Source organism: Nicotiana sylvestris, chromosome 4 (genome assembly GCF_000393655.2).
Source record: "Nicotiana sylvestris chromosome 4, ASM39365v2, whole genome shotgun sequence".
NCBI classification, from domain to species: Eukaryota; Viridiplantae; Streptophyta; class Magnoliopsida; order Solanales; family Solanaceae; genus Nicotiana; species Nicotiana sylvestris.
In genome coordinates, this window is record NC_091060.1 from 176,928,713 (window position 1) to 176,945,514 (window position 16,802).

The window sequence follows — 16,802 nt, forward strand, 5'->3', positions numbered from 1 at the left end:
ATTGATAACAACAAATAAACACAGCAGTAGAAAGTGCACGGCATCACCCTTCGTGCTTGAACTCTATCTCACCAAAACAATACACGGCATCGCCCTTCGTGCTTTGCGCTCTTCCTCACCCAAACAACAATCACAAGGCAAATAGGGTAAGGGAATCTATAACCTCGAAATAAAATCAAGTAACAACAAAAAATCAGTAAATAAACGTAAATGACAACATAACTCAATTATCAGCAAAAATCAGGGAAAATCAAGGACAAATGCACGGCATCACCCTTCGTGTTTTTACTCTCGTCCTCACCATAAAATCAATATAATCGGCACGGAATTGTACATCGTGTGGCACGGCATCACCCTTCGTGCTTTAACACTCTTTCCTCACCATATGAATAATATAAATGTGCACGACATCACCCTTCGTGCTTTATCGCTCTTCCTCACCCAAGCAACAATCACAAAGCAATTTGGGCAAGGGAAATCAAAAATATCACAATAAAATTCCGGCAAGGGAACAATAGTACAACAATCAAATTCCGGCAAGGAAAACAATAACATCCCGGCAAGGGAGAAAATATCATGATTCTCTCTCTTCTTTCTTCTTTCACGTTTACTTCACAACTCAATTCACAACTCGAGTCAATGCTCTATAATGTTTAACAGTTCTATTCTCAACTTGAGTCAATGCTCTACAATGTTCAACAATTAAATTCTCAACTTGAGTCAATGCTCTACAATGTTCAACAATTAAATTCTCAACTTGAGCCAATGCTCTACAATGTTCAAAAATTCAATTCTCAGCTTGAGCCAATGCTCTACAATGTTCAACAATTTAATTCTCAACTTGAGCCAATGCTCTACCATGTTCAATTAATAATAATACTTCCACAAGTCATATACCTCAATAGAAATTACCATATAGAGCATATACAATACGAAACGGAGTCACATTAATCAAAGTATAAGACTCACGGGCATGCTTGACACCAACGTATAGATACTCGTCACCATGCATATACTTCGTACTCAACAAATAACATATAACAAATAGGACACAACTCCTAATCCCTCAAGTTAAGGTTAGACCAAACACTTACCTCGCTTTGCAACCAATTCAAAATTCCAACAAGCCTTTGCCTCGCGAATTCGTGCCCGAAATTCTCAAATCTAGTCATAAACAATTCGATTCAGTCAATAAAAATTATAGGAATTAATTCCATATGAAATTCTACATTTTCCATTAAAAATCCGAAATTGCACTAAAAATTCGCCCGTGGGGCCCACGTCTCGAAATCCGACAAAAATTACGGAATATGAAACCTCATCCAACCACGAGTCCAACCATACCAATTTTACTAAAATCCGACATCAACTCGACCCTCAAATCTTCAAATTAAACCAAGAGGGTTTTCAAGATTTTTCCAACTAAAATCACCAATTAAATGCCAAAACTAGTAATAGATTCGGGTAATCTAACCAAAATTAAGTTAAGAACACTTACCCCGTTGTTTTCTCTGAAAATCTTCCAAAAATAGCCTTTTCCCGAGCTCTAATTCGACAAAAATGGAAAATGTGACAAAGTCCCATTTTCATAAATAAACATTCTGTCCAGAATTCGGAGTACTGTTCACGGGATACTGTATACGGTATTATTCATGGGTACTGTACACGGTAATATTTACGGGGTACTGTTCACATGTTGTAAAAGAAAATTCAACAGCCTTTTTATATCTGTTAACCTTTCGAAATCCACCCGAGGCCCTCGGGACCTCAACAAAATAACCAACAAGTCCTATAACATAATACAGACTTAGTCGAAATCTCAAATCGCATTAAATAATGCTAAAATCGTGAATCCCCCCCCTCCAATTCAAGCCTAATGAAACTAAGAACATTCAACTTCTATATTCGATGCAAAAACCTATCAAATCAAATCCGATTGACTTCAAATTTTGCACACAAGTCATAAATAATATAACGAAGCTATCAAAAATTTCAGAACTGGATTTCGACCCCGATATCAAAAAGTCAAATCTCCGGTCAAACTTAAGAAATCTTTAGTCTTAGATTTCTAGATTTCTTTAAATGGCGATAATTTGATCTAGGGACCTCCGAATTCGATTTCGGGCATATAACCAAGTCCCAAATTACGATATGGACTACCAGAATGGTCAAAACTTTTATCCGGGTTCATTTGCTCAAAATGTTGACCGAAGTCAACTCAGTTGAGTTTTAAAGCTCTAGTTCACAATTTAATCCATTTTCTTCACATAAAAACCTTCCGAAAAATTATACGACCTGCGCACGCAAGTCGAAAAATTATTGATACTACTTTTCAAGGTCTTAAAATACCGAGATAATTATTTAATTTAAAGATGACATTTTGGGTCATCACAATATATCAAGACAGATATTTTCTTTTCGACAGAGTTAAGCGTATGTTAATGTTAAATCCAGACAAAAAAAAAAAAAGAATTACATCATTTGGGGTTTGGAATACACTTTTACCACAAATGGAGTATCTAAGACATAAATTGCATGGTTGCAGTCAGAGGCGGATCCAAAATTTAAATTTTATGGTTTAACTTTTAAGGTTTCAATATTAAACCCATTATATTCTTAAATTTATGAGTTCAAATCAATTATTTTTGTAATTTAAAAAAATTTTACATATAAATTTTTACTTTATATTAAAAGTTATGGCTTCAATTGAACCCATTAATCTACGTTTTATGGACAGGGTTATTAGGACGTCGCTTTATGAATAGGCCCATATATGACGAACCCATAATAGGGAGAAATGGCGACATGCATTTTCGATCCCAAAATTTAAACTCGAACCGTAAGACGTGAATTTTGTCTATAAATATAAATGCACATATAAAATAAATGTCAGAAAATTTATGTATTTTTTAAAAAAAAAAATTAGTTTGGTCACATTGAGATTAACAAACCATGTAAACAATAATACATGCATAAAATAAACATAAATGTTATGTATGAATATATTTTAAACATTCTAATTTGATCACTTAACTTAACTGACTAACAAACTATATTGACATAAACATATATATATATATATATATATATATATATATATATATATATATATATACCAATTAATGGGTTTATCAACTTAATATTCTAATCATTTTAAACAGTCCTAAGCAATTTACTTTATGGCCTGAACCAAAATAGTAATGAGTTTAATTCTGTAAAAATAGCACATTATAGCCAGTTTTCGGACTGGTCATTCAAAAATAGCCAGCATTTACGAAGTCAATGAAAAATAGTCATTATTTTGCTGCAACAGAGACCGGTCCAGCATAATATACTGGAGTTCGGTGCACTTGTGTATGAACTCCAGCATATTATGCTGGACCGGTATACTTTGCTGACTCTAGTATAATATACTGGAGACTGGAGCACCGGTGCTCCAAACTCCAGTATATTATACTGGACAATTATTCTGGAACTCCAGTATATTATGCTGGAGTTCTAGTATACTTATGCTAGAACTCCATCATATTATGCTGGAGTTTCAGTATACTTATCCTGGAACTCCAGTATAATATGCTGGAGTTCCAGGCTGGAACTCCAGTATAATATACTGGTGTATTTTCCGGGTTTTGAACAGTATTTTTCCTCAAATTTATTTTTACATGAAAAGTGGCTAAATTTCGATTACTTTTAAAATTGAGCTATTTTTGAACGACCAATTATAAATCTGGCTATTTTTGGATTTCTCCCTTTAATTCTACGTGAATTAAATAACTCATGGCAAAATTAACTTACAATCCTCTCATAATGGGCCTCAAACGTTGTGACAGAATATCTTTGGTGGGCTACAGAATATGTTTGGTGGACCACAAACCAATGGTAAAATTAATAGAAATTTTCATAAAATACTAGTATAATTTAGAGCCTAGTAATTATAATTTGTCTATTTACTGTTCGTAGCTATTGTCCAATTGTTACCATTTTGTATCACTTGCACTAGCTATTGTTCAATTATTACCAGCTTGTATCACTTACATTCAGACGCGTACCGAATACAACATGTATCGACTGTATTCTTGCCCGCAACAAATACAACCTGTATCAGTTGTAATGGTTCGCGCAACGAATATAACCAAGGCAAAATACAGGGTGTATATAAAGGATACAACTTGTATCGACTATATTCGTTGCGCCCAAGGCGAAGTACATAAATATTGATAAATAAAATGTTCCCTTTGAGTGTCGAACAAAAGACCTTTGCTTATTAAGTGGGCGCTCTAACCAACTAACTTAGGAGAGCTTGTTGCTCTCTTGTTTCAGTTCAAAATAATTGATCTCTTATCACATAAATTTGCTATAAAATTTAAATATAATCGTGAATGGTAATTTGCTGAAGTTATAGTTACTAATGATAAAAACAATATATATATATATATATATATATATATATATATATATATATATATATATATATATATATATATATGGTTGATATGTGGTGTAATTTTCCCTAAAATTAATTGAAGGTTTTATATCAAAATCCAAAGTTGCCGTTAATTTACTTCTTCATTATATATGTTATTTTAAAGTATTATATAAACAGACAAACAACCCTAATAGAAAATCAATACATTGTCGACGTAAGTACTCTTCATTAGAAATAAGGCATATGTATTCATATTAAATCATAAGAAACCAATTAGATCTTTAAAGCCCATAACAATAGTTTTTAATTATGCACAAAATTCAACGTAAAATTTGACAAAAAAAGTGAGTTAAAAATCAATTTTCTATTATCACACTTTACCCATTAATATCGGGAATTATTTGATATAAATCAAGCGTAAGGATCATTCTCGTTATTGATTTCTAATTACTTTCGTAATAAAGATTATGAGTTTAAATATTAGGCTATGATACAACATTACACATAAACTTTAAACATATAAATAATCATATTGTGCGATAAATTAATAATAGTATCAGAATCTTGAACATAATACTTTTACAGAAAAACAATACAGAAACATACATGTGTGAAAGATGTGATTGTAAACAATCAATGTAAGTCTTACATCTGAATTGGTTTCTCGCCCTTTGCCATAATTTTTATTACTGTCATTTTAGTAATGGAGACAAGAGAACATGAAATATTGTAACCCTAATATATGGAGAAAGCACCAATTTATAAAGATCATGACTTAATCTGGTACATCTATCAAGTAACTGATTTAACGAACGCGATTTAATCATTATTAAATATTAATTACGGGTTTAACTATATCGGGCCATACACATACATTAGTAAGAAAAATTCTGACATCATATGCAGTTTAATTAGGTGTCTTTGGAAGGTGGTTCTGCAACTTGAACTAAATCAGTACTAGTTTATATTACAAAAATTAAGAAGAATATGAAAGATTTTGGTTTGTAACTTTTTACAAATGTGATTTAGTGTCAAGATCCGGATTTCTCGCTCTCGAGAGTCGTGATGATGCTTACTCGTGGAAGCTAGGCAAGGCGAATATTGCAAATTCATCTCCCTTTTTATTTAAATATATTAAACAATGTAAAATACTAAGTGATTAAACAACGGAATAAGATTAAACAATCGAAAATACGGAAGCCGAAACTTAATATTCCAACCAAACACTGCTACATAATTTAAAGTACAATACTGCCCAAAATTTGGTATCACAAGTCATGGACTGTCTAAGAATACTACAAACAAGGTCTGAATGAAATACATAAGTCTATCTCTAAATAAGTAAAAACAGAAAGAAAAAAGATAGGAGGAGACGCCAAAGCCCGCAGACGTCTGCATGACTATCTCGGATCGCCTGTGTGGACTGAAGACAGCGCCCTCACTGCGGTCCAAACGCTCCGGTATCAGTATCTGCACACAGTGCAACGTTTAGTATCAGCACAACCGACCTCATGTGCTGGTAAGTGCCTAGCCTAACCTCGGCGAAGTAGTGACGAGGCTAGGACCAGACTATCAAATAAACCTGTGTAGTTAAATCATATACAACGAAAATAGAAGCAGATAATTACAACTAAAGTTGGGCGGCGGAAACATATTGCGGGGAGTAGCAGGTAACAACTGAATAATAGTGGAGAAATGTAAGGACGCCATAACTAAAATGCCAGCAAAAGATAAGGAAACAAGGAACAAGTACACATGTAATACTGTTGCAGGCGTGCAACTCGCTCCCATTTTATATATTACTGGTGCAGGCATGCAACCCGCTCCCATTTCATATATTACCGCTGCAGGCGTGCAACCCGCTCCCTTTTCATTTATCAATACCAATCATAAAAGAATCTCGGCAAGGGAACAATAATTTAACAACAATGCCCCGACAAGGGAACAGGACTTTAACAACAACATCCCGGCAAGGGAGCAATAATATGACAACAACATACCGACAAGGGAACGCTAATGATAATCCTCATATGAAGCACAATAAACTACTACGGAGTCACAACAATTACAATACAAGACTCACGGGCATGCTTGACACTAACGTATAGATACTCGTCACCATGCCTATACGCCATACTCCACAATTAGCATGTAGCAAATAAGACTCAACTCCTAATCCCTCAAGCTAAGGTTAGACCAAACACTTACCTCGAACTTTCATGGCCAACTCAAGCCTCAAACACCGCTTTTCCTTTAGAATTCGCCTCCGAACAACTCGTATCTAGCCCAAATTGATTTAACAATATCAATAAATGCTAAAGAATTCATACCCAATGCTTAATTATAGATTTCCTATCATTCTTCCTAAAAGTCAAAAATCGACCCCGAGCCAGCTTGGTCAAAACACGAGGTTCGGACCAAAACCCAATCACTCATTCACCCACGAGCCCGAATATGTAATTAGTTTCGAAATCCGACCCCAAAACGAGGTCTAAATTCCATTGATACAAAAAGCCCTAACTCTACCCAAATTCCTAATTTTCTACCCTTAAGAACATGATTTAGGCCTAGAAATCTAATGGGTGCTAATGCAAATTGAAGAAAATGAGTCTAAGATTACATACCTATGAATTTGTGGTGAAGTTCTCTTTCATAAATCGCCCAATTTGGAGTTTGGAAGAAGAAGTTATGAATTTTGGGTTTAATCCCAAATGTTCTGATACTGTTTAAAAATCACTGGGCAGACCTTCATCGCATTCGCGATGGGTCTGCCGCGTTCGCGAAGAGCAGCCTTCCTCAAGCTTACGCGTTCACGAGTCCTCTTACGTGTTCGCGAAGGGTTGTCCCCTCTGACCTTCGCGTTCGCGGGCCTGTGAACGCGTTCACATAGAGGAATGATCACTTCCCAGACCAGCCCCCATTTACACTACGCGTTCGCGGGAAATGGGTCGTGTTCGCGTAGAGCAACCCCCCAGTGCTCTGCGTTTGCGTCCCTTACCTTGCGTTCGCATTGAACAAATCCTTCCCTGCGCAATTTTCCCTTTCGCGATCGTGTGAAGGGCTTCCCGATCGCGAAGCACAGAAGGCCTGTGCATGAGAACAACAGTTTCTGCAATTTTCCCAAGTTCAAAAACCTTCTAAGACCTATCCGAAACTCACTCGATTCTTCGTGACTCCAAACCAAACATGCACACTACCTCAAAAACACCCTACGGACCTGCTCGTGCGATCAAATCGCCAAAATAACATCAACAACTACGAATTTAGCATCAAAATCATGAAATCACTTAAGAACTTTAATTTTTTTTTAATTTTCTCATATACGGTCCGATTCACCTCATTTCAAGTCCGTTTCTTACCAAATTTCACAGACTCATCTTAAATCACATGTAAGACCTGTACCGGGTTCCGAAACTAAAATGCGGGACCGATACCATCAAGTTTTAAACACATTTCATTTCCAAAAACTCATAAATATTCCAGAAAATAATGTTCTTTAAAAAATTCATTTCTCGGGCTTGGGACATCGGAATTCAATTTTGGGCATACGCCCAAATCCCATATTTTTCTACGGACCCTCCGGAACCGTCAAATCACGGGTCCAGGTCCGTTTACCCAAAATGTTGCCCGAAGTCAACTTAAATTCCTTTTTAAAAGTCAAAATTCATTATTTTTCACACATTTTCACATAATGGCTTTCCGGCTACGCGCCCGGATTGCGCACGCAAATTAAGGTGATGATGAAAGATCTTTTTAAGACTTCGGAATGCAGAATTTATTTCTAAAACAAGTGATGACCTTTTGGGTCATCACATTTAGGTTTGATGAATTCTTCACAAAAGATCAGTAAAAAAATATGAGATCTGTAAAAATAATATAGGAGATATTTTTGGGATTACGTTTTGCTATTCGAAGTGTAAGCGACCATAGGAGATCTGTTCAATCATATATACTTTCAATCTTTCATTATAACAATTATGTTTTGTTACTATAACAAAATTATTTTGGTTATGATGTCTTTTTGCTACTAAAATTAAAATTCATTAGATAATAATTTTAAAATATTTTAATAAGTACTTATTTAGATTTTAACATAATTAAAGTTACGACAATATGCGCATCACTTGAAATATTAAAATGTCAAACGAGGTTAGCATAAGACATAAAGTGAGTTGTGAATAACTAAGTAAATCAATAAAAATGGATATAGAAAAGTTGAAATTGTGAGATACAATTGTTTAGTTTCGTTTGATTTCGTTAGTTTTGTTGTATTACTTGTTGGTTGTTATAAAAAAAGTTTGCTGGTACAAAATATATATATTAAAGGAATAAGACCATTAACATATATAAGAGTTTCTTTCACATTATTTGGCTTAATCTTTCTCGTTCCATAATATAAACAAGTAATCTTTTACGTAATTATTTTTCCTCTCGAATTTCCAATATAACTTGTTTGTCTTGTGAGAAAGGTTAGTGTAACTCCATTTAGTCCATAATCACCTAAAATGTATACTTTTCAAAACTAGTTTATTTAAGTACTTAGCATCTTCCTAAGTGAGAAATGATAAAATCTTTAAAAATGTGTATATATCTTTTAAAGTTTATTTTTGGTATTGTAATTATTAATTTCAAAAAGAGCTGATGTGACTAGATAATTGTATGGTTATTGACTTATTTATTTGAAAAATACAGTAAAATAGTATATGTTTGATTGCACAACGTGGCACAAATACATTTGATCAAATGTTCTTGGGCTCCTTGCACAGCTACACTAGTCGAAATGAAGTTAAAAGATAAAGTGATTGATTTTATTCCTCGCCCTATCAAGTTTTATGTATATTTCAGTAGTTTTGTTATATTTAGTTTTTCCAACTAGACGAATTCTATTTTTGGCGATGTTAAAAGCTTAGGTTGTCCAACGGAACAGTGCGATTTTAGCGGGAGGGGACGAAAAGTTAAAGGGATAAAAGGGATCGGGCCTTATCTGAACAAAAATAAACGAGACGACTCATTAGGCTCGTTCTATCTCATTAATTATATAGTGGCTACTCCGAATTAATATCATAAAAGTTGGGGGTTGTCTAAAGAAAGTTTTATCAACATGAGTGTAATCCTCTATACGTTTTCTTGTTTTATGAAGAGGGATTACTACTCGAACTATCACCTTACTACATATTTTGAAAAAAAGTTGGGTATAATAGTTTAAATACAAAAATCGAAAATTAAGAGATGAAACGAGTGTACCGTTAATTAAATAATGAAACATGAAGAATTTGCACAAATATTTACTCCAAATACTTGAAGAATCAATTTAAAGCTTTAAACTTGGTCCAAATATTTGCCAAAACATTTAAAACTTAGATGATTGTGAAAAAAATAGAGACAATAATAGAGAGAATGATAGAATTAGAGAATTGTGAATAAAATAAAGAATAATGGAGGGCATTTATAATTAAAATTAGGTCCAACGTATAATTTAATAAACTTGGGATTAGAATAAAATTTTAAGGTGTAGGAGGCAAAAAGTGGTCCTTTTCGACTATTGCCATCGGCTATTTTTGAAAATTTAGACGTTGGCCAATGGATAGAAAATTTCAAAAAAAGAAAAATTGGGAGGCTGTCGGGCGGTTGGAACCAAGTTGGGCCTTGGCATTGGACACTCACATAGTTAAAGCTGAAAACCAGCGATCTACTCAAAATGTATTTATAAAGTCTCAGGTAAGATATTTTGATCATTATTTTTTTAACAAAAATGAAAATAAGAAAAAGATAAAAATCTCTTTCTTCTTTGCTTCCACTGAAAAATGCTTATTTTTACTAATTTAAGGAGTCCAAAAATGCTAAAGGGAAACTATTGCTTGCATTTGTAATTCTCATTTCACGCACAAATTTTTTGAGAAAGTTCAATTAATAATGATTTTTCATGATTTTTCAATCTGATATTTTTCCTGTTTGAAAAAGTATTTGATGCTTGTTGATTTCAAGAGGAACTAAGATTTTTTTAATAACAAAGAAAAGCTAATACATTTACTAATTTGGGTGTCCCAGGTTCAAATATATTAGGTGTCCCAAGTTCAACATATCGGCAAATGTGTCCGAATGAATGCTTGCTAGACCGGCTGGTAATATACCTTTTGTAACGATCCGATCGATCGTTTTGCCTTTTAGAATCATGTTCTTCTAAATAAGACTCCTCATATATGCTTTTACTATTTTATGACTTACGGGGATGGTCAATTCGAGATTTGGGAAGGTTCAGGTTGAAATCGAAATACTCGGTTCCATGGTTTGGCTTTAAAAAGTTAAGTTTGACTTCGATCAATGTTTTGTGTAAACGACCTCGAAATAAAAATTTGACCGTTTCAATAGATTCGTATGATGATTTCGGACTTGGACTTGTGTTCGGATCAATTTTGGACGATCCGGGAGCATTTCAGTGGCTAATAGTGAAAGTTGGCTCTTTGAAAGGTTTAAGATTCTTTGAATTTGGTTTGAAGTTGGCTTTGGTATTATCGAGGTCCAATTGGGATTCCGAGATCGAGAATAGTTCCGTAATATCGTTTATGACTTGCACGCAAAATTTGGCATCATTCCGAGTTGATTGATAGGAATCTGACACGCGGAAGTATTTTTAGAAGTTTTTGAGTTTCATGAGTTAATCCATGCGTTTTGGCATCCGATTAGTGATTCTAGATGTTATTTCGGTATTTTGATCGCGTGAATGAGTTCGTATGATATTTTTAGACTTGTGTGCAAGTTTGGTGTGGAGCCCCGGGGGCTCGGATGAGTTTCGGACGCGTTCAGGGGGGTGGAAGGACTTTAGTTTTTTCTGGTTTCTAGGTTGGTGTTGCAGGTCTCGCAAATGCGAAGTTTTGATCGCATTTGCGAAGAACCTTTCGCATTTCAAAGATGCGAAGTCATCGTGGAGTTCGCATTTGCGAAGATTTTGCCGCTTTTGCGAATTGCTTTTTTCGCATTTGCGACCATGGCAGAAATGGCCAGCCTTCACATTTGCGAACAAGGTGTCGCATTGCATTTGCAACCATGGCAGAGATGGTCAGCCTTCGTATTTGCGAACAAGATGTCGCAAATGCGACACCTGCGACCTGTGCAACAACTTTTAATGCGGGACTTAGCTTTATTTGCAACTTCACATTTGCGAACAAGGTGTCGCGAATGCGACACCTACGACCTGAGCAACAGCTTTCAATGCTGGACTTAGCTTTATTTCCCTCATTTCCCACTTGAGGTTGGGTAATCACTTTAATAGTTGGGATATGAACTTTTGAACATGTATTGACTATTTTATATAATATTTGACTAGTTTCGAGTCATTTGGTAACGAATTGAGGGTTTAAAGCATAATTGTGGACCGGAAAGTAAGCTTTGAGACGAGGTAAATCTCTTTTCTAACCTTGTAAAAGGGAATTAACCCCATAGGTGAATTAAATTAATATATGCTTCTATTTGTGGGGGCTATGTACGCACGAGGTGACGGGTGTCTGTACGTAGCTACTAATTATGCTTATGTTTGGGTAGTCTTAGGTTTACATCATGCGTTGTTGACACTGTTATTTGATTATGCTTATTATTTGCCTTGAATAGAGCTGAGATTGAGGATTTCAAGATTTAAAAATTTTCAGTTTGAATTTCTTATTTTTGGAAAGAATTGAGGAATATTATGATAACTTTGAGAAATATATGTTCACTCGAGTCGCAAGTATATTCCGCAAGCGAGGTAAATTCCACTGCTCTCATAGGAGCAGGCCGTTCGCCTCGGCAGGTTAATAGATGCATCTATGGTTCGTGTCGTTCGACCCTCGGCAGTGCACACAGTATATGTATATGTATTTTGGATCGGGCTACAAGTCCTCGCATAATTCGTGCGTAATAATATTTGGAGCCCAATTATACTTGATATCATTTTTACTGGCTTCAGAGGTTAAATGATTCAATGATGGAAATTGATTTGGGACTTACTGTCGGAGAAAGAATTATTTATTTAACGCAGACCCCGATGCCAAAGACTATGCTACTGACAATGGACCTATTTCTGCTTTGTAGAAAACTAAGTCATTTTCATTGTAAATATAGAGTAGTTTTATTCCATGTATTTCCATTATGTTTCTCTAGCTTAATCAAGTCTAGTCTTGTAATTTTGATTTATTTTCTTAAGCATTATTAGGGGGGATCAAGTAATCAAACTTTCTAGCAAGAAAACAATTCTCTGTACTGGTGTCTCTCCCCCTCGACATCACGTTGCCTTTCTGTAATAGCTTTCATTAATGCAATCAAGCTTTCTTTCATTCTCAATTCTCATTTATGTTCTCTCAATTGCTCTTGACATTGGTTTTCCTGTACGACACTGACAATCTAGTCTAGCGTACGGAGGGGACCTCAGTTGGCGAATAGTAACTGCACTAACATCAGTTGCTTAGCCTTACGTCGCCCTCCCAAGGAATCTCAGGAAGGCGCAGCATAACAGTTGGTATTAGAGCCTAGGCCCGACATCAGACGAGGGAATGCATTGCCATTACCACCATTTCTGACCATAATGAATCATGGGGACCGCATTGCAGCCCTTGAACAGACGGTTGACGTATTACTACCCATTGTGAATACGGTGCCTGAACTAAAAACCAGCCTAGGGCAAAGGTTGGACGACCTGGACCGCAGGGTGCTCCAGGCCGAAGTTGACATAGAAAACATCAGTCGCGACTCCGAGGGAGACCGGTAAATGGCAGCCATAGAGGCAATCGAAATTTTTGGCAAATTCGAGGGACTCCAACAGGAGCGTGCCGAGGATTTAGCTTACAGGGCACAAGAGGCAGACATAGTGACTGCCATGCAAAAAACTATTGACGACTTGACAGACAAGCTCAATGTTGTCAATGTTGCTTTACAGGGCCTGCTTTGAGGCGGTGGAAACCAAATCGGGGGCGCTGCGAACCCCGCTTCTGCGACACAAAAACTAAAAATTCCTGAGCCAAAGCCATACAGTGGAGTTAGGAATGCCAAGGAAGTGGAAAACTTCATCTTTGACATCGAACAGTACTTCGATGTTGTTGGGGGCCTAGAAGAAGCTAAGAAGGTAGACACTGCTGCCATGTATCTTCAGGGTGATGCTAAACTCTGGTGGCGGGTGAAGTACGAAGCCATCAAGGCCGATGAAGATGCTTTCGAGACATGGGTAGAACTAAAGGCAGCCATACGCCTACAGTTCTTCCCCGAAAATGTTGAATACAATGCAATGAGAAAGCTATGGGAGCTCCGCCAGACCAAGTCAGTGCGGGACTACGTGCAGGAATTCTCCGCGCTCATGCTAAATATACGTGACATGAGGGACAAAGGCAAGCTCTTCACCTTCCTAGAAGGGTTGAAACCTTATGCCCGTATGGAACTGCAAAGACAAAGGGTAGATACCCTACTCAAGGCTATCCAAGCAGCTGAATGCCTTGGGGACTATCAAGTGGAAGCTCGGAAGGATATGTCTCAGCCGCCTACCCGAGCGGGATTCAAAGGGGGCCAACCTAGCAATAGTGGCCCTAGCAGAAGTTGGGGAGATCGGAGTGCAATCAAATCTAAGGCTCCCTCCTCAGGTAGCAATAGTGTTGCGTCAAACAACAATGACCAGGGGAGAAAGCCTCATTCAGGATGTCGTCATTGCAGCGGACCACATTGGAATAATGAGTGTCCACTTGCACAAATGAACGCCCATCAAGCCTTTGATGATGGGACAGATGACGACGAGGCAGACTAGACCGAACCAGTAGGTGCCTTAAATGCAATTGTTGGCTCCTTTTCTGAGGCCTTAGCGGGAACCAGTGCTGGCATCTGTAAGAAGAAGGACCCCTGCCCAAGCACCAAGAAAGGGAGAAAGAAGGCGGATAATAGAAATCCTCCTAAACAAGAGAGGACATTAATGTTCGTTGATATGAAGGTAAATGGCAAACCCATTTGGGCGATAATAGACACGGGTGCTACCCACAACTACTTAGCCTCGACTCAGGTGGAGCGCCTTGGTCTAGTTGTAGAGAAGGGCAGAGGTAGTGTCAAGGCTATCAACTCACCTCCTCAGCCAGTGGGTGGGATAGCCAAAAAGGTACCAGTGAAGTTGGCCCTTACGAAGGAAAATTCGACCTGCGCGTGGTGATCATAAATGACTTCAAGTTGATAGTTGGATTGGAATTCTTGAGGCAAACCAACACCATGCCTGTACCGTATGCTAACATGTTACTGATTATGGGAGCAAATGGGACCAAGCCCTGCATTATCCCGTGCATGCCCATGAAGATGGCCATTAAGAACATCTCGGCCTTGCAGTTGAAGAAGGGGGTCATAAGACATGAACCTACGTTCCTGGAAACCCTCTGTATTGAAGATGTAGAACGCTCCACGAGTCCCATTCCCGAGCCCGTGAAGGAGCTACTACTGGAGTTTGAAGATGTCATGCCACAAGACATGCCAAAGCGACTACCGCCTAGGCGCACTGTGGACCATGAAATTGAGCTGGTGCCAGGCGCGAAGCCACCCGCCCGGGTGCCTTACAGAATGTCACAACCCGAACTCACCGAGCTTCAGAGACAATTGACAAAAATGCTAGACACAGGGATCATCGTTCCCTCAAAATCCCCATACGGGTCCCCTATGCTATTCCAAAAGAAACATGATGGCAACCTGCAACTCTGTGTGGACAATCGGGCTCTAAACAAAATCACGATGAAGAACAAGTACCTTATTCCACTAATGGAAGACTTGTTCGATAGACTGGGTGGTGCGACGGTGGTAACCAAGATAGACCTGAAGACAGGTTATTGGAAAGTTTGGATTGCAGAGGGTGATGAACACAAGATGACTTATATGACAATATATGGGTCGTACGACTTCCTGGTTATGCCATTCGGCTTGACTAATGCCCCAGCTACGTTTTGCACCTTGATGAACCAAGTCTTTCGAGAGTACATTGATGAATTCGTGGTGGTCTACTGTGATGACATTGTGGTATATAGCCAAACATCGGAGGAACACCTGAACCACTTGCGGAAAGTCCTAGCTCGATTGTGGGAGCATGAATTATATGCGAAGCTATCTAAGTGCTCCTTTGCTCAAAAGCAAATTGACTTCCTCGGACATGTCATCGAGGAAGGGCGGATCAAGATGGACCAACAGAAGATTCAGGCAATCATAGATTGGTCGTCGCCTAAGGATATCCACGCCTTGAGGGCGTTCCTTGGTCTATGCAATTTCTATCGGTGATTTCTGAAAAACTACTCCCTCATTACAGTACCATTGACAGAACTCCTTAAGAAGGTCACGCCTTGGGAATGGGGACCCAGGCGAGCGGAGGCCTTCAACGCATTGAAAGCGACTATGTCTAGTAGCCCCGTCTTGGCCCTCCCTGAGCTGGCCAAGCCATTTGAAGTACAAACAGATGCATCCGACTATGCCCTCGGCGGAGTCTTGCTACAAGAAGGGCATCCTGTAGCGTACAAGAGTCGGAATATGAAGGATGCAGAGCGACGCTATGACGCCTATGAGAAAGAATTATTGGTTGTGGTCCACTGCTTACTCCTTTGGAGGCACTATCTGTTGGGGACCCCGTTCGTGGTCAAGACAGACAACATAGCTGTTAGCCATTTCATGACCCAGCCGAAGTTGAATGGTCGACAAGCTAGGTGGCAGGAACTCCTAGCTGAATTCCACTTCAACCTGGAGTACCGAAGTGGGAAGACCAATCATGTTGCTGATGCACTCAGTTGGATAGCTGATCTAGCATCGGTGTGCGTAGACACCCTAAGGGTGAGCGAAGTAGCCACCTCCATCAAGGACCGGCTATAGGATCTACTCATCAAGGATCCTGCTGCATAGTATTTGGTTGATTTGGTAGGACAGGGAAAGACTGGCCAATTCTACATGGAAGATAGTTTCCTGAAAGTGAAAGGGAACCAACTTTATGTTCCTAAAGGAGGAGATATGTGAAGGACTCTTCTGGCGGAATGTCATGATACTCTATGGGTCGGCCATCCCGGTGAGGAACGCACCATAGCGTTACTTCGCCGTGCATATTATTGGCCTGAAATGGCCGATGACGTCACTCAGTATGTGAAGACTTGTCTAGTTTGCCAGAAGAACAAGTCGAACCGCTTGACACAAGCAGGACTCTTGGAACCACTAGTTGTCCCAAAGAGACCTTGGGAACGCGTTTCCTTGGATTTCATCACCGGATTGCCCAAGGTCGGAGATCTCACAACTATCTTGGTTGTGGTAGATCGGTTTTCCAAGTACGCTACCTTTATTTCTGCCCCACAATATATATCAGCAGAAGATACAACTCGACTCTTCTTCTCTCATGTCGTCAAATATTGGGGCATGCCCC

General features: G+C 38.2%; 1 protein-coding gene across 1 annotated transcript; it reads left to right on the forward strand.

The window, feature by feature from the left end:
• The first annotated feature begins 13,163 nt into the window (after positions 1–13,163).
• LOC138890580 (uncharacterized) lies at positions 13,164–14,186 on the forward strand. The gene is made up of 2 exons (XM_070173976.1): positions 13,164–13,319; positions 13,419–14,186. Exons 1-2 carry the CDS (start codon positions 13,164–13,166, stop codon positions 14,184–14,186), a joined length of 924 nt encoding a protein of 307 aa, XP_070030077.1.
• The last annotated feature ends 2,616 nt before the right edge of the window (positions 14,187–16,802 follow it).

Excerpts from the sequence above, each read along its gene's own strand:
- LOC138890580 (XM_070173976.1), top strand. The coding sequence starts at position 13,164 with ATGGCAGCCATAGAGGCAATCGAAATTTTTGGCAAATTCGAGGGACTC. Across the intron at positions 13,320-13,418 it reads ACAAGCTCAATGTTGTCAAT|CCATACAGTGGAGTTAGGAA; the intron begins GTTGCTTTACAG and ends CCTGAGCCAAAG.